The following is a 25,619-nucleotide window of genomic DNA, read 5'->3' as shown; positions in this document are numbered from 1 at the left end:
TGATATAAAAGTATATTTTTAATATAAGAAATTTTTATAATATAAAAACTTTTTATAAGTATTCATATAATGCTATATTTATAAAATTGAACTGAGAAAACATATTCTATATATATGAACAGATATTTTATGTTTTATTATAATATATATAGAATATTCGAAAATCTATGAGTTTATATATTTTCCAATTCTCGCGTCGTCGTCATAGTAACGTGATATAAATATGTATAACATAACGTATGACTTAAGAAGGCATTATCTTCATATATATTTATTATTTGATATTTTTTAGATCTATTATTCTCTCTATCTCTCTCTCTCTCTAGACAGAGGTCTATCGTATATTAAGAGTTATACATATATATTTAATTCTGCCGAAAATTTATTTTTGTACATTTTCTAGAAATAGAAATATCAACAATAGCATATGATTATATATGCGACAAAAATACAAGACATAATGTACAATATTTGTTAATGATGATCAAAAAAGCTGCTTGTTTTTTACATATAATTTTGCATCTTTACTAATTTAAGTGATAAAAATATGGCTGAAGAAAAGAAAACATGTGGAACCTTGGACAAGCTAAATACGGTAGCACAACGTATGGATTATTTATTGCCTGAAACATCGAAAGCATTCCAATTTGAGGAAAAGCCAAAGTTGATACAAGAGTCTTCATGGACGAAAACTGTTCCATACAAACATTGGCACAATTACGTGAAACCTACCAATAGTATAGGCAGTATCTTTACACCTAGTGTATGTCATCGGGCCAGAATCTTGACGAAACGCAAAATCAAACCTGCACAATGGTATCCTCTCAGTGCTGACAAAATACTTGCAACTCCACCTCGCATTCTTATAGAACGACATAACAAAGAAATTCAACAAAGAGTTGCTGCTGCGGAAAAGAAATGCGATTCCCTACCTGAGAATATAATTAGTTTGAAAGATTTAGCAGATGGTACGTGGTTGCAGAAAAAAAGTCGTAAGGCCAGAGCCTTGAAAAGAAAAGAGTTGTACATACATAAGGGAAGGATAATGAAAAAGAAATTGGATCGAGAGGTAATAAGAAATATTTTTTTGTAAATCTTACAAATAAATATTTAGAAAAAATATATGAATGTCTTTTCTAACTAATCTAACAAATATATAGCAGAATATAGCATCACGTTATAGATTGTACCTTACGTCGAAGCAGAAATTCCAAAATCCGTTGAAGAACAATTAACCGAATTAACAGTGGCAATTGACAAGGAACAAACGCGAACCACAACCGAGGATGTTGCTAAAGTAGTTTATCTCAGAGATTATTGTATAAGTGATCATCATTTACAACCATATGATTATACTAATATTGATGCAGCAAAGAGACGTATTATTGGTAAATTGCAAGAACGTAAAGAGTAAGTATGTTTCTCATCATATTTAAATAATAAAAAACCTGATTATTAATATTTTGTTAAACAGTTTAAATCATTTTAAAAATGCTATATAATTTAATAATTGTGATAAATTCACAGAATGACTTTATTAAATAGAAATGTGTATTTTCCAGTTTCAATAAAATAATAAAAGATTTGGAACCAGAAATAATTGATGATTATAAGCAAAGCCTTCGAAGTGCAATAGTGGATTATATTCTAATGGATTCTGATGAACGGAAACGTTTATCTATCGAAATTCTACCTATCGAATTTCCCGTTTTATGTATTCGCTCACCAGTACCTTGGCATCAATCCAAGGTCACAGCAGATCATTTGATGCGACATTGTCTTTTTATTGGAAATGCGATATTGAAGGACATCCGCGATCTATGGTTTTCAAAGTGAGATAATGCAATAAGTCATTGAGAAAAAAAATAAGAATTTTCTATTTTTTTGTATCTTAAAACAACACTTGTAATTAAAAATATTAAAAATATAAATAAAATATTTTTCTTATTGAATTAATAAGTCTTTTATTTTAGATATCGTCAAACAAGAATTATTCGCACTCAAGATTTCGGCACATTCCCCATTCCAGCTGCGGAAATCGAACCAAAATTGAATGCCCTATGTGCCGCTGCTACCGATGTTCTCGTTAAAGAATGGCTAGCCGACGTAGCAGAAATTTTCCTCGAGAAGAAATACGCTTGGTCACAATTCTTTGAGATGCGGCCAGATGCGTCCACTGCGATGATCGAAAAATATTTTCGCAGCGTTAATTCTTTGTTATCAAAGCAACTACGAATTATGATAACGGAAACATTGGAAGACTTTAGAGACTTTTTTATGCAGTACAAAGCTGGTAATGCGTTCGAAGGGGATTATGAAGAACTCAAATTTCTAGAGTAAGAATCGATTTTTTTCAGATATACAGAAATGAAATATCTTTTGTCAATTTAGTAATGAATTCAAATATGATATAAATTATATTGCAGAACTCCTTTCATAACGGTGAAAGTGGAACCGGAACTCTTCACAACGAAATTGCGCTGCAAGCCGAGCATCCTGCAATTGCACACTACGATCTCGCGATGTTTCGATAAAATCATTAAGGTGGGCGCTACAATACCTAAGATTGAAACCATTCTATTTCCGGAATTAAGGCAGACAAGTTATTTATTCCCTATCTCGCGCTTTGAAGATATGGTAATTATCGCGTATTATACAAAATTCTATCGAATGCAAAGCAATTGATGTTAATTACATTATATGGTAAACATTATTATAGGTATTAAAAGTCATCAGCGACGTATTGGATGTGATCGCTAAGCATATAACTGGTCCTGATAGTTATCTCAAATGCTACGAAAACTTGCTGTATATTACAAGTGGAATAGCTGAAGAGAAATTAAATAATTTTTTTAAACTCGAACCTGTACCATTATTGCGAGACTTCGAGCAACAGATAAAGGCATACGACACTCTGCGAAAAGAGATTTCTATGTTTCGATGTAAGGTAAGTTTATAAATAAATTTAATATTTTTTTTGCGAAAAGCATTTCTTATATAACTGAAAACTTAAAAAGTTTTTTAAATCATTTTATTAGTTAATATAGTTAACATTTGAAAGATATAAGTAAATTTCTAGTAATAGAAAAAGATTTATAATACTATGCCTTTTTTCATAATTACTCTTCAGAGATTAATAATCAAATAATAATTTGGATATTTTCTTTACAATAGGTCCCATTGAACATGATCGAGATCGATTGTAGTGCTGTGAATGATACAATGAGGGAAATTTTACACGCGCTTCGAAGTAGAATATGCAATTTCTTCGCAGACGAGCTACGAGTCAATAATCGCGAATTGTGCTCGATCTTTGATGAGATAGCGGAGAATATTTCGAAAATGCCAGAAACAACGCAGCAAGTGGTCGAATTATACAATTATCTGTGCGAAAGCCGTGATACAACGATGTTTAATCTAAAAAGACGATTAGCCCGTTCGATCGAATTGACATTGTTTCTCTTCGATTACCAGCCACTTTCAGACGAGGACATTTATTTAAACTCGCGCACGATTACTTGGCCGAAGGAAATGGAAGTTGTAATGGAATTGGCAAGCAACAGATTGATCATGAGAAAAGATTTCTTGGAAACGCTGCTTCGCTCGAGACGAGACACCTTCGAGAAAAAGATAAATACAATGCAATTAGGGATCGAGCAATTTAAACGGAAGGATCCGCCGGTTCTTACGATGGAAGAAATGGAGCAGGCCGTGGAGGAAATCGAACATATTTCCACGATCATGGCAGAAATACGTAAAGAAGCCGAGGAGATCAATGAAGAGGAGGGATTGCTCGATATGGAACTGAGTCCGTATATGGAGCTACCAATTATGTCTAATACAGTGGATATCTTTGACAAACTATGGCACACTGCTCTAGATTTTCACCGAAATTATGATAAATGGTTCTATGGTCCATTTATAGGTTTAGACGCCGAGCAAGTACGCGAGGAGACAGAAAATACATGGCGAATTTTGTATAAACTGTCGCGCGTACTTACGGAAGTGCCGGGCGCAAGGCGCGTTGCCGAAATGGTACGCGGTAAAGTGGAAAAATTCCGACAATTTATACCAGTGTTGCAAACTATTTGCACACCGGGTCTACAAGCCCGGCATTGGGAAGCAATTAGCAAAATTGTCGACTTGACAATAATACCAACAGACACTAGCAATCTATCGGAGATGATAGAATATGGTCTACCTGCTTACATCGCTAAGTTGGAAGAGATAGCTTCAGCGGCCACAAAAGAATATACTCTGCAGCGAAATCTGCAAAAGATGAAGGAAGAATGGCAAGAAGTGTACTTCGAGTTAACTCTTTATCGCGAGACTGGGGTGGCCATACTAACCGCTGTGGACGACATACAAATGTTGCTGGATGATCATATACTTAAGGCACAAACTATGCGCGGTTCGCCTTTTGTGAAAGCGTTTGAAGAAGAAATGCAGCAATGGGAAGAAAAGCTGATAATGATGCAAGACATTATTGATCAGTGGCTGCTTTGTCAATCCACGTGGATGTATCTAGAACCGATATTCAGCAGTGAAGACATTATGCGTCAGATGCCAACCGAGTCGAGAAACTTCCGTAGAATCGATAAGATCTGGCGCAACATTATGTTATACGTCTCGGATAATAAACGAGTGATCGATGCTACTGCGATGCCAAATATGCTGCAGGAATTCAAACTCTGCAACTCGCTGCTCGAGGAAATTCAGAAAGGTCTGAACGATTACTTAGAAAAGAAACGTTTATTCTTCCCGCGATTTTTCTTTCTGTCGAACGATGAGCTTTTGGAAATCCTATCCGAGACTAAAGATCCGCAGCGAGTACAACCTCATCTACGAAAATGTTTCGAGGGTATAAGTAAGCTCCGTTTCACTAAAGACGAAGAGATTATTGGTATGTTGTCGGCTGAAGAGGAATATGTGCCTTTGAGTGGTAAAATTTATCCCGCTGATGCGAAAGGTATGGTTGAGAGATGGCTATGTCAAGTAGAGGAACTTATGGCAATTTCGCTGCGCGACACAGCCGAGGAAAGTGTAATCGCTTACTTCGAGGCCATACGTGAGGAATGGGTGCTTTCGTGGCCCGGTCAGATTATCATTTGTAGTAGTCAGATACATTGGACTAGCGAGGTATACGAATCTTTCGAGGATCGCACCACGGCGTCCTATTTGCACAAATGCACCGATCAGATAGAAGACATCGTAACACTTGTACGTGGTAAATTGGAACCTGGTGCCAGAATAACATTGAATGCTCTAATAGTAATAGATGTGCATGCTCGAGACGTGGTGAAGCTGCTGGTTGACAAGCAAGTAGACAATCCCTTGGACTTTAATTGGATAGCGCAATTGCGCTATTATTGGCTGGATGACTGTATCACTGTCTCTATGATTACAACTAACATTATGTATGCCTTTGAGTATCTTGGCAACACATCTAGATTGGTAATTACACCGTTGACAGATCGATGCTATAGGACTTTGATGGGCGCATTGAAGTTGAACCTCGGTGGTTCACCAGAGGGACCTGCAGGTACTGGCAAGACGGAAACAGCCAAGGATCTCGCCAAGGCCGTGGCTAAGCAATGCATTGTGTTCAACTGCTCCGAAGGACTAGATTACAAAGCGATGGGCAAATTTTTTAAAGGTATCGCTCAATCTGGAGCCTGGGCGTGTTTCGATGAATTCAACAGGATTGACTTGGAAGTACTTTCAGTAATCGCGCAACAGATACTATCGATACAGATGGCCATAAGCATGAAATTGGATAAGTTTGTATTCGAGGGCACTGAGTTAAAATTGAATCCCACTTGCAATGTCATTATAACGATGAATCCGGGCTATGCAGGTCGACAGGAACTACCAGACAATTTAAAAGCTCTCTTCCGAACGGTGGCGATGATGGTACCGGACTACGCCATGATTGGTGAAATCACTTTATACTCATACGGCTTCATGGATGCTAAAAATCTTGCAGAGAAAATTGTTCATACCTACAAATTGTGCTCCGAGCAACTAAGTTCACAAAATCACTACGATTATGGCATGCGAGCTGTCAAGACCGTGCTAATAGCGGCTGGGAATTTGAAACTTAAATATCCGAAACAGGACGAATCCATCCTAGTTCTTCGCGCCATCATCGACGTCAATCTGCCTAAGTTTCTGTCTCAGGACGTTTCTCTTTTCAATGGCATTTACACAGATCTTTTCCCAGAGGTGCATCTACCTCAACCGGAACGTGGCGAACTAATAAATATGTTAAAAGTAAATCTTGAGAAACGAAACCTGCAAGCTACTGATTGGTACTTGGAAAAAATCGTGCAGATCTATGAAATGATACTCGTACGACATGGTCTGATGATCGTCGGTATGGCTTTAAGTGGAAAGACTCAGGCTTATCAAACGTTAGCTGACGCCCTAGGTGATTTATCGGGTATACGAAAAGCTACGATGCGGGAATACCGTACAATTTACCGAGTGATCAATCCTAAGGCCATCACGTTGGATCAATTATATGGTAGCTTTGATCCATTGTCACACGAGTGGAAGGATGGCATATTAGCCAATACGTTTCGCGAATACGCGCAATCTGTTTCGCTGGAACGCAAATGGATCATATTTGACGGTCCGGTAGATGCGATCTGGATAGAGAGCATGAATACCGTATTGGATGATAATAAAAAACTCTGCTTAATGTCCGGCGAAATTATACAGATGTCCGTCAAAATGAGCATGATGTTCGAGCCGGCTGATCTCGAACACGCTTCACCAGCCACTGTCAGCAGATGCGGTATGATTTATATGGAACCTTCTCAATTGGGTTGGCCACCTATCCTCGAATCTTACAAGAAACATCTCAAGGAAAAATTATTGTTTGAACAGTATGAACTTGTTATTGAACTCATCGAATGGTTGACCGAGCCGATATTACGTTTTATTCAATATAATTGTAAAACTTTTATCGATATATCAGAAATGCATATGTTTCTGGTAAGTAGTTGATATTATAAAATTTATATTTCATTCGTCACATTATTATATTATTACAATGTCAAAAGCTACGAAAAGTTTGTCAAGTAAAATTAAAAACAAAATTATATACAGTTTCCAAAGTTTGAAGATTGAATTTGTAAAAAAATGTATTGTTTATTTATTATTAATTAATAGAATTATCATTCAGTAACAAATTTTTCAATTTCTTTTTTATGAAACTATTTTATTTAAAGTTGATTAATAGAAAAAAACGAGAAATACATTTCGTATATATAAATTCTAATATATTCTTTCTAACATATAATAATTTTAACTAATTGTGTGTATGTGTGTGTGTGTGTGTGTGTACAGGATGTCCTCCATCTCTCCAAGTTATCTTTCATCACCTTTCAAAAACAGATTCCTGGGATCATTTAAAAACGATTTTTTCTCAGCGAAAATGTCAATGAAGGCCATCATTTTTTGCATGTTCCCCGATTTTTGTCATCATATATCTTTGCAATTAAGTCTTAAATTAAAACTCAACTAAAGTAAACTCTATTTAAAATTAATCGAAGAATATGGTTTTGTTAATATTTTATTTCTACAAAGCTTAGTTTACGAAAAATCCCTTATTTCCAATCATTTATAATTAAAAAATTATTAGTACCTCGACATTTTCGTTGAAGAAAAATCGTCTTCAAATGATCCCAGGAATCTGTTTTTGAAAGATGACGGAAGATAATTGGGACACCCTGTGTATATATATATAATTTTTTAATACATATTTTAATATATTTTTGTTATGCAATAGTCCTTTACAAGAGTATTCAGTATGATGTTAGCAGAAGAAACACAAGTGAGTACAGTGTGGCTTCAGTGCGTGTTGCTCTTCAGTATGGTTTGGGGCATGTGTTCAACATTATTGAGCGGTAGCAGAAAACTTTTTGATGTATATTTGCGAAAACTATTACTCGGTAATATCGACGAGTATCCTAAGCCGAAGGTGTTCAAACTGACAAAGCAACAAATCTTTCCTGATAGAGGCACGGTGTACGATTGGATTTACGATAAGAGAAACAATGGCTGCTGGATATCCTGGATAGATACTATGCAGCAGGTATTAAAAAAAAAACAGGCGTATAAATTAAATGAGTAAAAAAATCTGAAAAGAAATGTTCTAACAACTTTTATGTTAATATTTTTAATTATTTTATCGAAAAAGATAAAAATTCATCTTTAACTAAAATATTTAAAATCCATAGAGAAAAATAAAAATAATTAATATTTAAAATATATACACACCTTTCAGGTACCTTTATCAGCAACAGCGAAAGCCAGCGAGCTGATCATCCAGACAACTGAAACATCCATTCAGCATTTCTTTATCAAACAATTTATGCGCAGATCAATTCCGATTTTGTTTGTGGGTCCAACGGGCACTGGCAAGTCCGCTATCGTTCTGAATTATCTCATGTCATTGCCTCGGGAGAAATTTCTGGAGAATGTTATAAACTTCAGTGCTCGTACCAACGCGCCGCTGACACAAGAAATAGTCATGTCAAAGTTGGATAGAAGGAGAAAAGGGGTTTATGGACCCGCTATGGGAAAAAAGTGTGTATTATTTGTAGATGATCTCAGCATGCCTCAAGTAGAAATGTACGGCGCTCAACCGCCTATAGAACTGCTTCGTCAATGGATAGATCATGGTTACTGGTTTGACCCGAAGGATACCTCGATTCTATATCTAGCAGATATATTGCTAATCGCGGCTATGGTACCACCCGGAGGCGGCTCGAATATCGTAACACCGAGATTTACTCGTCATATGCACGTGATTGGCATCGATTCTTTCGAAGAAGCCACGATGATGAAGATCTTTTCATCGATTCTCGATTGGCACTTCGCAAAGGGTTTCATCATGGAGGTTTCACGGTTGAGCAAAATGATGGTGAATGCTACCCTGGATATATTTCTTGGAGCCATTAAGAATTTTCTGCCGATACCATCAAAAAGCCATTACAAGTTCAACTTGCGTGATTTTAGTCGGGTTATTAACGGTGTGCTTCTTGTGCCGGCTGCTAGAATGAGAGATCCCAACAAACTTATTAGGCTATGGATTCATGAGATATATCGAGTTTTTCATGACAGATTGATAGATGACACTGATCGTGAAACGTTATTTAAAATGGTGCGACACACGTGCTATGATCAGTTGCGCCAGCCGTTGGACAAGGTGCTCGCCAATTTGTTGAAGCCAGGTGAGAAGATGATCACGAGTTCTCACATTCGCGATCTTTTCTTCGGCAATTACATTGAGCCCGACGCTGATCCGAAAATATATGATGAGATAACGAATCTGGAAGATCTCCAGGAGAAGATGGATTACTATCTGGCTGAATATAATGCAGTTTCGCAGACGCCAATGAATCTGGTGCTGTTTCGATACGCCATCGAACATGTCTCTCGCATATCTCGTGTACTGCTGCAGGATAACGGTCATGCCCTGCTCGTTGGAATGGGCGGTTCCGGTCGCAACTCTTGTGCCAGACTAGCGACTAGTATGTGCGAATATTTGATACAGCAAATCGAGATCACGAAGACTTATGAAATGCCTGAATGGCGAGAGGATCTAAAATACTTATTACTGCGCGTTGGTTGCGATGGCAAACCTACCGTCTTCATCTTCGGCGATCATCAAATCAAAGATGAGTCTTTTATCGAGGATATTAACATGATCTTGAATACTGCAGATGTACCCAACTTGTACGCGGTAGAAGAGAAGGCAGAGATATTGGAAAAAATGACGACTGTGGCGCGAGAAATGAGTGGCGGTAAAAAGGTGGAAACGACGCCGATGGCGCTCTATAATCTCTTTATTGAGAGGATCAAAAAAAATCTTCATGTAATTTTGACAATGTCACCGATAGGCGAGGCATTTCGAAATCGTCTAAGAATGTTTCCATCACTCATCAATTGTTGCACCATCGATTGGTATACATTATGGCCGGAAGATGCTCTCGAGAGAGTAGCCAGGATGTCATTGAGAGATTTAGATATTGGTTCAGAATTACGAGAGAAATGCGTGCAAATTTGCAAGCAATTCCATACAAGCGTCTCCATAACAAGCGAGGATTACTACTTGACATATAGCAGACGCTATTATGTAACACCCACTAGTTTCCTACAGTTAATCAAATCCCTATATAGATTGTACGGGCAAAAGATCGAACAGATCACCATTCAACAGAATCGCTACGAAACCGGTTTAGAGAAACTGGATTTTGCCGCCGGCCAAGTGGCGATTATGCAGGACGAATTACAACAATTACAACCCAAATTACTGGCGCAGTCACAATTGAGCGACAAACTGATGATCCGAATCGAACAAGACACTATCAACGTGGAAGCGAAAAAGGAAATTGTAGCAGCCGACGAAGCCTTGGCAAACGAAGCGGCAGCAGCGGCACAAGCCATCAAAGATGATTGTGAAAGTGACTTGGCAGAAGCTACTCCAGCACTAGAATCTGCCCTGGCGGCATTAGATACTCTGAAACCGGCAGACATCACAATCGTGAAGGCGATGAAGAGTCCTCCAGCTGGTGTTAGATTAGTGATGGAGGCAGTTTGTGTACTGAAAGGCGTAAAGCCGGACCGAGTTCAGGATCCAATCACCGGTCAGATGATAGATGACTATTGGCCCGCGTCGATCAAGCTTCTAGGTGACATGAAGTTTTTAGAAAACTTGAAAAACTTTGATAAGGATAATATACCGCCCGCATATATGAAACGCATTCGCGAAAGGTTCATAAATGATCGAAGCTTCCAACCGGAAGCGATTAAGAAGGTCTCCACCGCCTGCGAAGGTCTCTGCAAATGGGTGCGTGCCATGGAAGTATACGATCGTGTAATTAAGGTTGTGGCACCAAAGAAAGCGATGCTTGCGGAAGCCGAGGCTGCATTGGCCGCGCAGATGGAAATGCTTAATGAAAAGAGAGCTCTACTGCAAGAGGTAACGCAGAAATTGCAGTCTTTGAACGATGAGTTCGCTGAATGTATGCGCGAAAAGAAGAAGCTCGAGGATCAGATTGATTATTGCAGACAGAAATTAGAAAGGGCAGAGAAACTACTTGGCGGCCTGAGTGGTGAAAAGGATAGATGGAGTGAAACTGCCAATAAACTGGGCGCCAGTCTAGGTAACGTGATCGGAGACGTTCTATTATCATCTGGGATGGTAGCTTATCTGGGAGCGTTCACAGTGGAATATAGAAACAAATTGATCAATCAATGGCATGCTTCTTGTATGAATGCAGCTATACCGTGTAGTACCAAATTTAATTTGATCGATATATTGGGCGAACCGATAGAAATTAGAAGCTGGACTATTCAGGAGCTACCGGCTGACAGTTTCTCAATAGAAAACGGAATAATCGTGAAGCATGCTGATCGCTGGCCGCTCATGATAGATCCACAGAATCAGGCGAATAAGTGGATAAAAAACATGGAAAAGCCAAACAAGCTGACAGTGATTAAACTCACGGATCCTAATTATGTAAGAGTGATGGAGACTTCTATTCAGCTAGGAACTCCAGTATTATTGGAGAATATTTTAGAAGAAATCGACGCGATTTTAGAGCCTGTATTGTTGAAGAATATATACAAACAACGCGGAGTGCTATATATGAAGTTCGGAGAGACTGTATTGGAATACAATCCAAACTTTCGATTCTATATCACCACACGTCTTCGAAATCCGCATTACTTGCCCGAGATCACGGTAAAGGTAACTCTATTGAATTTTATGATTACACCTCAAGGTCTGCAGGATCAATTGTTGGGCATAGTTGTAGCCAAGGAGCTACCAACTTTAGAGGAGAAGAAAAATCAATTAATAGTAGAAGGCGCAAACAACAGAAAGATCTTGAAAGAGATCGAGGATAAGATCTTGGAAGTTCTCACGACATCGGAAGGTAACATACTTGAAGACGAGACTGCTATTAAGATACTCTCGACTTCGAAGGTTCTATCGGAAGATATTCAGGCGAAACAGGAGATCGCAATGAAAACTTCAGCGGAAATAGATAAAGCTCGCAATGGTTACCAGCCAGTCTCGAAACACGGAGCGGTTCTCTTTTTTTGTATCTCCGAATTGGCCAATATTGATCCTATGTATCAGTACTCATTACCGTGGTTTCTGCATCTCTATGTCACGGCAATAGCTCATAGCGAACATTCGGATGATCTAGACACGCGAATGAATAGTCTCAATTCGTATTTTACTGCGAGCATTTATAGAAATGTATGTCGGTCTCTATTTGAAAAGGACAAATTGATATTTTCTTTGGTCCTCTGCGTCGGTTTGCTACGTGCCGCTCACAAACTGGAGGAAGATCTCTGGGTATTTTTATTGACAGGCGGAATAGCCCTTGATAATCCTTATCCTAATCCTGATCCTTCATGGTTATCTGACAAATCCTGGTCCGAAGTCGTGAGAAGTAGCCTCTTACCGGGTCTCGAAAAATTAAGAGAGTCCTTCCAGTCCAACATATCACAGTGGAAAATGTATTACGATTTGTCCAATCCGCAAGAGCATCCATTTCCGCCGCCCTTCGAGCGTGAGGGCGAGAGCTTGAGAAAACTCGTGATTCTGAGATGCGTGAGGAAGGACAAGCTGGTTGCTGCTGTTCAAGCGTTCATCATTCATCATATGGGCGCATCGTTCATGGAGCCGCCGCCGTTTGATCTCCAGAGTTCGTACGATGATTCAAACAACGTCACGCCATTAATCTTTGTGCTCTCACCTGGTTCGGATCCGATGGCCGGTCTGATAAAATTTGCCGAGGATCGTGGAATTTCGAAGAAGAATCTTATGACGATATCGCTGGGTCAAGGTCAAGGTCCGATCGCAACCAGTATGATTGAAAGAGGCATTAAAAGCGGCGAGTGGGTTATTCTGCAAAACTGCCACCTTGCCATCTCATGGATGAAGGAACTTGATCGAATATGCGATGAGATAATAGTACCCGAGAATACGCATCGCGATTTTCGGATATGGCTGACTAGTTATCCATCTAAAGGATTCCCGGTGTCCATATTACAGAACAGCGTTAAAATGACGAACGAACCACCAAAAGGACTGAAGAACAATTTACTGCGGAGTTACATGAATGATCCCATATCGGATCCTAAATTCTTTCGCGAGTGTACGAAAGTAGTAGAATGGAGAAAATTGTTATTCTCTCTATGCTTCTTCCATGCAGTGGTTCAGGAAAGACGGAGTTTTGGTCCACTCGGTTGGAACATACCTTACGAGTTCAATGAATCTGATTTACGTATCAGTATTCTACAATTGCAAGTACGTTCCAATTTTAATTTAATAAATATATAATTGGTTTATTATTTTAATTTAATTTATTATTCTTTTATTATTTTCCATATTCTATATAAATAATTAATTTATTACAAAATTAAATTATTATGTAATTATTATCTTGTTGTGATTTAGCTATTTTTAAATGATTATAATGAAGTGCCATTTGATGCACTGATTTACCTAACGGGAGAATGCAACTATGGAGGCAGGGTAACTGATGATAAAGATAGACGCCTGTTGAATTCATTGTTGAAGAATTTTTACAATTCCGAAGTTATTACAAAGATACGGTAATATGCTTTTAACATCATGCAAAATTTAAGAATGTATTTTTCGAACAATTTGGAGTTGAAATTTTTTTTAAAATAAAATTCAAAGATTGAACAAAAATAAACAAGAGAGAAAACCATGTTTTTTATTTAATTTCGAAAGATTTATTTCAATAAAATTTTTAAAAGTAATTAAGTAAAATATTTAACGCAAAGTATTTATTGTTAAAAATATAAAAAAAATTATAAGAAAGATGAACAATTTTTATTAAGAGAAAACAGACTCCAAATTTTTGTCAAATGTATGTCCATCAACTTTTTGAAGCTTTTTTTCATATTATTTATTATATTGTATATCATTTATATTTTATATGCAGATACTCTTTTTCTCCGAGTGGAATTTATCATATGCCAGAAGATACCGATCATGACGAATGTCTGAAGTACATTCGTAGTTTACCTATTAATCAGATGCCAGAAGTTTTTGGCTTGCACGAAAATGCAGACATAGCGAAGGACAACCGAGAAGCAATACAATTATTGGCTGGTGCACTTTTGACTCAGCCGCAAATCAGTGGAATAGGTGAATAAATGATATATGTATAGCTCCATTTTAGTTTTTTAAGACTTTTTTTTCTTCTTCTCTTCTCAATTTTAATATTATACGCCATGCTTATTAATTATTACGTACAATTTTTATATGGCTTTTGATATACTTTCGCTCTATGCAGCATTATCAACTACAACTATCCCTATAGAAACATTGCAGAGAAACATTTCATTATAAAAAAATTGTAAATATTATTACACATCTTTCTGTATCATATAAGATTTGAAACTGTGCAATTTCCTCACAACCGATTTCCTCTAATACATGATCATATTCTACAATAAAAATTTTTATTGTTTTTTATCAGGTGTCGAAAGAGACATGGATGAAGTGGTGTTCGCTCTAGCCGGTGAGATTCTATCAAAGATGCGACCGCAATTCGATATTGAATCTGCATCGAACAAATATCCAGTACTTTATATGAACAGTATGAACACGGTGCTGCGTCAAGAACTTGTTAAATTCAACGAACTTATCAATGTCATCAAGGAAACGTTAAACAATGTACAAAAGGCCATCAGAGGACAAGTATTGATGTCACCGGAATTGGAAGAAGTTTACGTTAGTATGAGCATCGGTAAAGTGCCGCTTGCTTGGGATAAAAAGTCATATCCTAGCTTGAAACCGCTCGGTAGCTATGTAAACGATTTGTTGGCGAGATTGCAATTTCTACAAAATTGGATTGACCACGATGCACCCAATGTATTTTGGATATCCGGTTTCTTTTTCACACAATCATTTTTGACGGCAGTGCTGCAAAATTACGCTCGCAAGCATAAGATACCGATCGATCGCTTGGACTTCGAATTCGAGATCACTCCGTTCGAGTCGAGCGTCGATACGGCTCCCTCGCATGGAGTTTATATCATCGTATGTAAAATTTCGTTCTAATATAATTCTTAAATTAATAAAATATAATTTTTAAATTAAAACTTTTAAATTAAAGTCCAATTTTAAATTGAAATTTTTACACTATTATTGCAGCGATTATATATCCTTGTTTATATTAAACTATCGATTAATTTTGATCTGCGACGGTTCTTTTTCAGGGTCTCTTCTTGGAAGGAGCTCGATGGAACAGAGAGAAGAGATTGTTGGATGAATCTAAGCCTAAAATAATGTTCGATATGCTACCCATTATTTGGTTAAAACCTGGTATAAAAATTAAATTTGATATAAGAGACGTATATCATTGTCCAGTATACAAAACAAGCGCTAGACGTGGCGTATTAGCTACTACTGGACATTCCTCCAATTTTATATTGTATATCTTAATCCCAACGGATATCGACGAATCACATTGGATTAAGAGAGGTGTGGCTGCCCTTTGTCAACTTGATGATTAAAAATGATAAGTATGAATTATTGATATGAGAATTACATATACAATTGATTCATCGTTATTTCACGCGACAATATATTGAATAGCTAATCAAAAATTTAATTAATTAGCAAAAAATATTTTAAAACTCAAAGTTTGTGACAAATTTACAATCTTTTATATATTAAATCACAAACGCATTGTTTTAAGCAATTATATATTATAATTTATATTTATAAGAAAAGGAGTACTTCAGGTATTTTCTTTCTACAAAAAAGCTTGAAGAATTAAGACATTAAAAAATATATATGATTATTATACAATATTATAAATGTATTTAACAATAACAATCGCATTATAATGCTTACCGTCAATAATATTCATCAATCTCGTATATACATTGTATTGTCTATTATGATAAAACTTATACATATTTCATATAATTTCATTTATAAATTAGTCAATAAAAACAATAATGATCACATTCTCGATTATTCATCTATTTAATCGGAATTGTAGATACTTTCAATATATATCATAATCATTCTTTATCAGGTACGTGTTTATGAACAAGACAGTTTCTATACAAAAAGGAATATTCTGTATTATATATAATTCTGTATATACATATATATAAAGGAATCTTTTATGCGATATCTCGCATATACACATCTTCAATATCAAATATTTTAGAAAATTTTGATTGTCATAAGAATAGTCAATTATCATTGACTATTTCTAGTCGCATTTTATTTAATTTTAATTCTATTGTCCTAAATGCACAAAATTGGTCTGGAACACATTCGTGATCTATTAAATGAAAATATATATAAAGAAAAGATAAATGCATATTAGATACTTGTTCATAAAAAATATCACACAAAAATTGTGTGATTAGATTTTTATACAAACTTCTCCTCAAAATTTTAATAACAACAAATTTATATTATTTTGTATTTTATAGTCTTAGTTTGATACAGTTTTTACTTGAATCAATTAAAGATTCTTTTAATTAAATTTTCGATATTTTCTATGAACAATTTTTACATTTTATGATTCTCTTTACAAATTTGTCGAGAAATTGTGTGCTCGACTTTTAATATTCTGTATGCATACAATTAATCTGTATGTTTGTTGCGCTATGGTGAATGTCGTTTAAAAAATAAAGGAGGAAATAAATCCTTATATCTGATCTTGGATAATTTAATCGAGTTTTAAGTTGTAAATGTCGCATACTGGACTAGTTAAACGCGAATTGTGGCAGACTCGTGTTACAGACTAGTTAGTCACAACATTAAAATCGCAATACGTTACAAAAATAATGCAAGAATCGCTATTAACAACATATACACTCATTCACTCACATACATACACACAATGAGAAAAATGAGAGAAATGTCCGATGAAAACTAACGAAAAGTAATGAAAAGTAACGAATGGATATTATACCGATTACTTTAATCGGATATCTGATCGAAAAATTCCGAATTTTGAACTTTCTGATCACATATCCGCTTGATCGATATTTTCTGATTGGATATCTGATAGGTTTCTTTTTTTACCGATTAAAGTGATCGGTATAATATCCGTTCGTTATCTTTTCACCCGTTTTTTTTCTCAGTGCATAAGCGCGCGCGCGTATATATATCCTTAATTTTGCAATTAAACAAAACTTATCTCACAAAGAAGAACATCTGACGAGATACAAGATCCTTCGATTTTGTGCATAAGAAAGATAAAATTATTGTGTCGGTTGATAAATCTTACACTAATAATACATCTATAGATAACCGAATGAATCGATGCCATCAAAACAATGTCTTTCAGTTCTTTGCGATGTAATACTTTATGATGAGAATATTAATTCTGATACATAATGCATATGTACATATCTGACAAACTGGTATATATACATATAAATCGTTTTAAAAGAGAAATCAACTTATATATACAAGTACTCCAAAAGTTGAGAAATAAAAATTGAAAGGCCACGATATATAACAATTGATCACATGATGATATTCTTTGATGATTAAATAATTGTCTTTTAAAATCTTTTATGCGTGTCTCATTTGTATTTGATCTTAATACGTATCTTATCCTAGAAGATGCATTTAACTACAATTAACAATCATCACCGCTAATAGTATCGACTAATGCCGAATCGATTTGCTGCGGATTTCTTGTTTTTTTATCTCTATATTCAACGTAACAAAAGGCTGCTGTACCCAAGAATATAGTCACAAGTAGTACCAAGAGTTGTATGTGCAGTCCGGCTATGGTACTGTACGAAAAGCTGATAGCCGCTGCGACTGATTGACAGAATTTAAAAAGAGCAAAGGCCGGTGCACTCTCCTTAATGAACAGGATACCTAGCAGCGAATAGATCTGTGTGTTGAAGCAAGCATCGCCGAAGCCGAGGGCGAAACTGCCCGCCATCGCGAGGATCGGCGACGCTTTGATAAAACCCACATCGTTCGTATCCGCAAATGGTGCGTCGTTTGGTAGATTCAGGAAGATGCTGATGAAAGCGAAGATATGCACGAAGAAACCAGTAAGCACCACTGGCCAGCCACCACAATTGCGGAATATTTTGGATGCGAAAATACCGAAAATGGCACCGCCTATGACTTCGCCGAGACCGATAAAAATACCGGACAGTCCTACCAAGCTTTTGTAACCTTCGCCCATGGCTTTGGTGAAGCCGACGCTGTTCGAATATACGCCGGAGTAGAAGGTAAGCTCGAGACCCGTATAAATAAACGTGAACGACAGTAGCAATATGTTTCGTGTGAAGAAAAGTTTGATCGCATCTGTAAAGGCACTCCACGTGGCCTCTAAAGGTTTCTTGCGCGTTGGTTCCGGCAGCCTCAACTCCTTGTCGGCACTAGACACTCCTTCGGCTTCACCCAGCGATAGTCTTTGCTGTGATCTGTTCAATGTCATCAACATTACAGTACCGATCACCGCAAGGCCGGTTAACACGCCAAAAATGATCGTCCGTTGCCCACGATCAATGGTGTCCGATTTGAATATGAAGTAGACAAATAGATTGCCGGCAAACTGTGATGTCTGGAAGATTGCCCAGAATATACCGGCGTTCCGAGACATGGTGTCGTTGTCGCTATTCTCCGTCAGGTATTGTCCGTGACCAGTCCATATGAAAGCGGCGCCTACTCCGAGAACAGCTGACATAGCATATAGCAATGCTTCGTTCGAGCAGAAGAAGGAGCCGATGAACAGGGCATAACAACAGGAACCGGTGAATATGGCTACCCGTGGACCCGTTACTGAGATGTATGACGGCGCCAGCCAGTTACAGGTCGCGAACACGCCATAAATTATGGCTAAGCTGATGTAAGCATCGGCATTGTAGCTGCTATCCTCCGCGTGTATGCTTTTCAGAATAGTTTGCTACGAACAAAAAAGATTGATGTAAAAAGATCAACACGTAGATATTTTTTAATACACTATTCGCAGCCATAACATTGTGTATAGGCCATTGTGTGAACTTGCTTCTTTACACTGATGATTTCATCCGATCAATTTAAAACTTGTTTTTACAGGATACTCCTGAAAATTTGCTCTAAAGATATATTTTGTCAATTTCCAATATTAATTTTGGAATAAAATTTTTTTCAGCGTATATTGATATCTTTCCTCTTCTTTTTAATTTTAATATTAAATCTGAGATGCAATATTAATTCTAAACTTAATATTAATATTTTCTATAAAAATATGAAGATCCTTGCACAATTAAAAATCTCACTCGATTATGAATTTTATTGAAATAATAATTTTATTGAATTCAGACAATTCAGTGATATACTTCTTTTTTATCTTCGCAAAAAAATTATTAACAAATAGCAGGAGAAATATATTCTGAACAAAAGATATAAATATTTTTATAAATAATCCCATATATATATATATATATATATATATATATATATATATATATGAGATTATTTATAAAAATATTTATATCTTTCTATATATATATAATATGAAAAATGAAAGTGATCAAATAAGATAAGAATTCGAAAAATGCCAATAAAAAGAGCAAAATGTACCGGTTTCATGGTTCGAGTATTTTTTTTTAAATCTGTGAAACTGGTTTTCCTGTATTTATATACAAATGTAGAACTATATATATCTCAAGGATAATCAAGGATAATTTCAGAATACCTAATGCTTCAGAACATTGTTTTATATATTTGAAATTTTGAAATGCCATTAGCTTATTTTAAAAAGATATACAAAATATTTGAGAAAGAATTTATCATATTAGAAATATATATTACTCAAGTGATTTGATAGAATTGTTTCAGACAAGATTTAGAAATGTTATATAAATATAACAATTTCACACAACGAAAAACACAGACATATTAAAAAATTAAATAAAAATTGTAAATCAGAATTATTTATATAATGTAATTACAGAATACAGTATACATTATTATAATGAAAAATAAAATCTAATTATTAATTACTTTATCAATATTTAACAAGTTCGTATATAATATTATTTTTATAATTATTTTACTTATAACTATTATATTAAAAACGAATCAAGCGCAATGAAAAAATTATTAGTAATCAATCATATCAGTATTAATAATGTTATCGTATTAGCGATAACTTTATTAAATGGTATTATTATATAACTTTATTAAACGATATTATTATATAAATACAAATAAACCTTGATATAAAAAAAAAATAAAAGAGGGATATATGTTTTTTCTTACTATTTTGTTATATTGTTAGAGATTATTATGTTGTTATTATATTGTTAGAGATTCTTTTTATAACGCGTTTCTAATAATGCAATATAATAATATATTAATATGGTATCAGATGTATGCAAGTAAAACAATGTTTAACAATAGGTCCCTTAATTATTTTTAAATTAAAATATATATTTGTTGAATATTTGAATCCTTATACAATTTGATTGCTTACTATCAATCAAATATGTTTATTCGCGTAAAATACAATTTTTGTGTCAAGATAGCGATATGAATGATAAATAAGCGGATTTTTCGGTGAGGTATAATTTTTAGCCAATATCTTCGCGATCTCATTTTGTAACTTTTTAAGAGTCGAGTGCAAAGTATACATCAAGATAGGGACAATCGATAAAATCTGTTCTGGTATTGGAAAAGTATAGATAGATTTATATTGCTTTTATTATTATTATAATTTTAAAGTGAGCTCATGCTATAGCTTCGTGAATAGAAAAACATCTGTACATAAAAAATGTAAAAATCTAAAACATTTAAAATTATATATATTATTATATATATTATTATAAAATTATATATTTGCATTATATTTGCGTATATAATAAAATAATTTGTATTCTTTTCGAAGAATCTTCTTTTCAAAAGCAAAATTTCATTTTTATAAATATACTTTAATTTAATTTTAAGCTAAATTTACTTTAAACAATTGCACGAAAATCTGAAATAATAAAATAAAATTGTATATTTATTACGAACGTCTCTCTTATCTTTCGCCACTTATCTCTTCCGGTAATGATGTATCTTGCATATCAAACGACATTTCAAGAGGTCTCTAATTTGCTTCTGCCATTTTATTAAAATTATTATAATTATGGAAACGCATGTTTATAGAAATAATATATACATATTTATCAGTTAATTAAGAATTTCTTAGTTTTAATTAATCACAAGTTATCTATGAGTCAGTGGCTGTGGAATATATCGTTACATAGATAAATGACATTATGATTCCCTCCTCCTTTCTCTTTCATGTCCTATCAAGCCTAAAGTGAAAGGAGATTATGTTGTGCGCCTCGAATAATTGCATCAGCCGAAAAGAAGGCGTTCTGTTTTATTTCTTTTTTAAATGCATGAAAAAGATGAGTTGAAAATTTTTCAAGCGTGAATTATCTCGATCTTTTGCATAAAATCTGGATGTTTGAAATCACGATTTTTTTGTGAATTGTGAAAAGCACAAAAAATTCGATTGAGAATCGGTTGCGTCAGTTCGGGCAGATTTCGGCAGGAATTATTGGAATATATCTAGTAAGCATTTCATATCATCGATGAATGCTTACAAAGCGTTTCCTATTCGTCACCTTTGTGAAAGCAGTTCTATTTTTAAAGTATCGATATAAGGGGAGAACTTAGTTTACACCAATCATTTGATATGCGTATCAAATAATAAATAACTAATAAATTGATTGTTAATTATTGGCTTATCAGCTCAGATATATTACTTGACACGAATACCGAACGATCTAAATTTACATAAGCTATAATTGAAAAACAAATTTATTTAGATCTTTATAAAAAAAAGTAGCCCGAAGATATGAAAACTCTCACTTTTCATTCCTCTCCTTGCTTCCTAATCTGACATTTTACATAATTTAATCAGATATGATTGGAATAGAATATTAATATCATTGGGTAACAAATGATTTCCATTCAGTAATGGTTCGATTCATCTGGTAGAACGCAACACCAATCGTAATTAACATCGAATTAGCTCAATAGAAATATTGATTTAATGTACGAGATACGTCTCGTATACGAGATAATGAGGCGAAGGACAATCATTGAAAGTTTTTCTAAATGCAATTTAATTATCGTACAAAGATGTTTTCACGTGATGAAAGCTTGTGTTATCTTGTAAAAGAATATCTAATATCGATAGTAAAACTACAATCGAGAATTTATATATCTTCAATATTTTCTAAAAGATAGAATTAATATCTTAACTCTTGAAAAAGATTGACGTAACCGACATGCGATGTGGTAAGGCTTTCACCTTTAAACATGCAAAATACATCAATTTATGCGATAGTAAAACTATCATAAAAAAGTGTCGTAAAAAATTGTTTAGAAAAAACGCTTCATTATTTGTAAAAATTTATAATTTACACATATAATATCAAACTAATTATTTCAAATAATTTAATGAATTTGTACAAACATCGATTTAAAGAAATTTAATTTCCGAAAGGAAATTTTTAATAAGGAGATTTTAAACCAGGGATACAAAAGTATTCAAACTATTGATGTCAATTAACTATATATTGATCTATATCAATTAACTATATCAATTTTACCTATATTTTATCTATATCAATTAACTATTATTAATTATATACATCAATTAACAAAAAACTTTTTACAAAAATAAGTATTTTAAACATTATGTAATTTAATGAGATTATGTAATATTTTCGAAGGAGAAATTCGAAGATTTTATGTGATATAGATTTCATTATTTTTCACGCGAATAATTAATTCTCTTATGCAAAGAGAGACATTCAGTCTTTTTTTCTTTTTACTTACGATATTATGACTTTTGATATTTTCACTTACGATATTTTTTTATTAGCTCGTTTAAAAAATTTAAATTCTAAACAAAAATCATTAAACTCGGCTATCATTAAACTATGCTACTCTTTGGAATATCTGACTAACGTATGATGATTTTTACGAGTTAATAGAATGAGTAAATATCGTTGATAACTGATAAATTTAAAACAAAGATTGTTATACGGCACTGGGGTGATTAATTAGTCACGCCCCGTTAATAAAAAATTGCTCATAGATATTGCATATCTAAAGATACGTTATATATTATGGAGTGCAGCTGCAGTAATGATTAATAGACTAACAAAATGACAGATATTAGCAGCAGTTTGAAACAATAATTGAGCGTTCGCAGATTATGATATCTGCGGAATATAAATTATGTAAATCTCCTGTAAATGTAAAATAGATGTGTAAAATTTGAAGGAGAGATTATTCACAAAGATGTTACACAATACTTCGAAAACAACCTCCGATCTTGCACAATCAAGATGCATAATCAAGATAACAAACAAAATGTTATAATTGAGACAGAGAATGTAATAGAAAAAAAAACAAAATTTCATAATATAATATAAATAGATTCACATTTAATATGAAATATAAGAAAAAAATATAAAAAGCACGAAACAATCATTTCTCTACTTATTAACGAAATATTGCGAGATAAATCGTATCAGTAAAAGATATGCATTAATAAAAAAAATATGTTTTGATAAGAGATTGATCTCAAAGACCTTTTAATGTCAACAACTTGATCCAAACATTGGAAAAAACAGATCACAGGTTGCAGTGTGTTTAACAGATATATTTCATAAATTATATGTCTTACAATCCGAAAATATCGATAATATATCGTATAATTTAGAGAGTTTCAACCTGGCCTATCAGCTGGCGATCGTGATCAGTTAGTTATTTGCCTTTTGTGGTACTTTCTAAAGCGTAATTGATAATGTAGTGTCCCCGATTTATACTTTCTAATATTTTGCAAAATAATACAAATATTTCATCGTTATAATGCAACCACTTGTAGAGTGAAATATTTAATATGAAGATATTAATTTCACCAAAATTAATTTCTTATTTTTTCATTCTTAATTAAATCATGTTTATATATTCACGAGTTTCAAACTTGTTTTCAATCTTAAATTAATGTGAATAAAGATAAGAAGCGAAAATAACTCAGATAAATTGCTCGCATTTGAATACCTAAATGTAATAGAAGTTTCGCTGGTCGTACCTCACGTGCTGGACATGTTAAAACAAAATCATGATGCTGATCACCAGACATTATCCAATCATTCCATTAATTCAACAGTGCTTGCACGTCAAGGAGAATAACAGATTGTGTTATAAATCAGCGTCTTTCTCCACGTTATGTTACAGATTAGAAAAATGCTTTGTTAAAATTATGGGTTATATATATATATATATATATATATATATATATATATTAGTTTTTTTGTTAAAAAAAAAATTATATATATATATTTTTAAAATTTTTCCTTCATTATCTATTTTTGAAAAATAATTATCTGAATGTATAAAATATGATAAGTCCTGATTAATGTAATGAACATATAATAAATACATTTGATAATAAACATATAACAAAAAAAAATATATATATATATATGTATATTTTTTTTTGTTATATGTTTATTATCAAATGTATTTATTATATGTTCATTACGTTAATCAGGACTTATCATATTTTATACATTCAGATAATTATTTTTTAAAAATAGATAATGAAGGAAAAATAAAAGAAAAAAAATATATATATATATTTTATATATATATATATATATATATATATATATATATATGTGTATATCACTTTTAAACTTCTTATAGTATTAAATTTATTTCTTTTAAATTTACTCCGTTAATTATTATTTGAGTTAATTATTATTTTTTTATTTTAATGTTTTTGGCACAAATATAAAAACATGTCAAATGTAAATTTGAAAAAAAGCGACTGCAGTTGTTATCGAATACTATTGGCATAACATATATTTTTTATCTTATATATTCTATTATTATGATAAAAAATACAGCTCTACATGATGTTTATTTCTGAAAAAGCATCATCTAAAAAGTGTCGAAAAGTTTTTTGCTTATAAATAAATATGCGTGATATTCTTTCATCTTTAAGCATAAATTTAATTATCAAATATTTCAATTTCCTAAATTTTTCAAAAACACATATATATACTGTAATGTGTCGCCTGTGAAACTTTCCATAGTCGAGATGCGCGTAAAGGAAATGCGAAAATGCAAAGGCAAATAACAATAATAATAAATACATGTACCAGTATCGACTCTTACCTCTATATTACCCATCGTTTGAAACGCCGTGAAGACCAGCATAAATCCAAAGCTGAGGATCAACACATTCAAAAACGGCCTGTCTACAATCATGATTGCGGAGTGATTTCGCGTATCTGTCACGAAATGAAAAATAATAACCCGTCGTGCGGGTAGGTTCGCGTTTCACGCGCGATTTCGAGTCAAGCTGTTTCGCAGACGACTCCGTTGCCGTGACAGATGACCGCATGTGTAGATTGTATAGTAATAAAAGTGAAAACGCGTGACGTAGTAAACTCTGGCGTGCCGTGAAGTTGGCGATGGATCATGCGAGAGACCGATCGATACATCGTCTCCTCGATTATCGACAATCGGAGTCGTCTCAATCACTCGATTCTTG

General features: G+C 34.0%; 2 protein-coding genes across 2 annotated transcripts; one reads left to right on the top strand and one right to left on the bottom strand.

Annotated features, from left to right (window-relative positions):
• Positions 1 to 547: 547 nt before the first annotated feature.
• LOC105254483 (dynein heavy chain 3, axonemal) lies at positions 548 to 15,709 on the top strand. Its single transcript, XM_011263179.3, has 13 exons — positions 548 to 1,069; positions 1,184 to 1,410; positions 1,563 to 1,832; positions 1,974 to 2,336; positions 2,427 to 2,637; positions 2,720 to 2,947; positions 3,175 to 6,999; positions 7,796 to 8,101; positions 8,294 to 13,336; positions 13,487 to 13,644; positions 14,001 to 14,206; positions 14,541 to 15,103; positions 15,283 to 15,709. The coding sequence occupies exons 1-13, from the start codon at positions 548 to 550 to the stop codon at positions 15,577 to 15,579; spliced, it is 12,219 nt and encodes a 4,072-aa protein (XP_011261481.1). The 3' UTR covers positions 15,580 to 15,709.
• A 1,008-nt stretch (positions 15,710 to 16,717) lies between these two features.
• On the bottom strand, positions 16,718 to 25,512 carry LOC105254486 (UNC93-like protein MFSD11). The gene is made up of 2 exons (XM_011263185.3): positions 25,241 to 25,512; positions 16,718 to 18,968 (listed from the first exon to the last, which is right to left on the bottom strand). The coding sequence occupies exons 1-2, from the start codon at positions 25,331 to 25,333 to the stop codon at positions 17,679 to 17,681; spliced, it is 1,383 nt and encodes a 460-aa protein (XP_011261487.1). The 5' UTR covers positions 25,334 to 25,512; the 3' UTR covers positions 16,718 to 17,678.
• Positions 25,513 to 25,619: the final 107 nt, after the last annotated feature.

The sequence above is a fragment of the Camponotus floridanus genome, unplaced genomic scaffold (genome assembly GCF_003227725.1).
Source record: "Camponotus floridanus strain SB8 unplaced genomic scaffold, Cflo_v7.5 scaffold121, whole genome shotgun sequence".
NCBI lineage: Eukaryota > Metazoa > Arthropoda > Insecta > Hymenoptera > Formicidae > Camponotus > Camponotus floridanus.
This window is presented reverse-complemented; position numbering and strand designations above follow the sequence as displayed.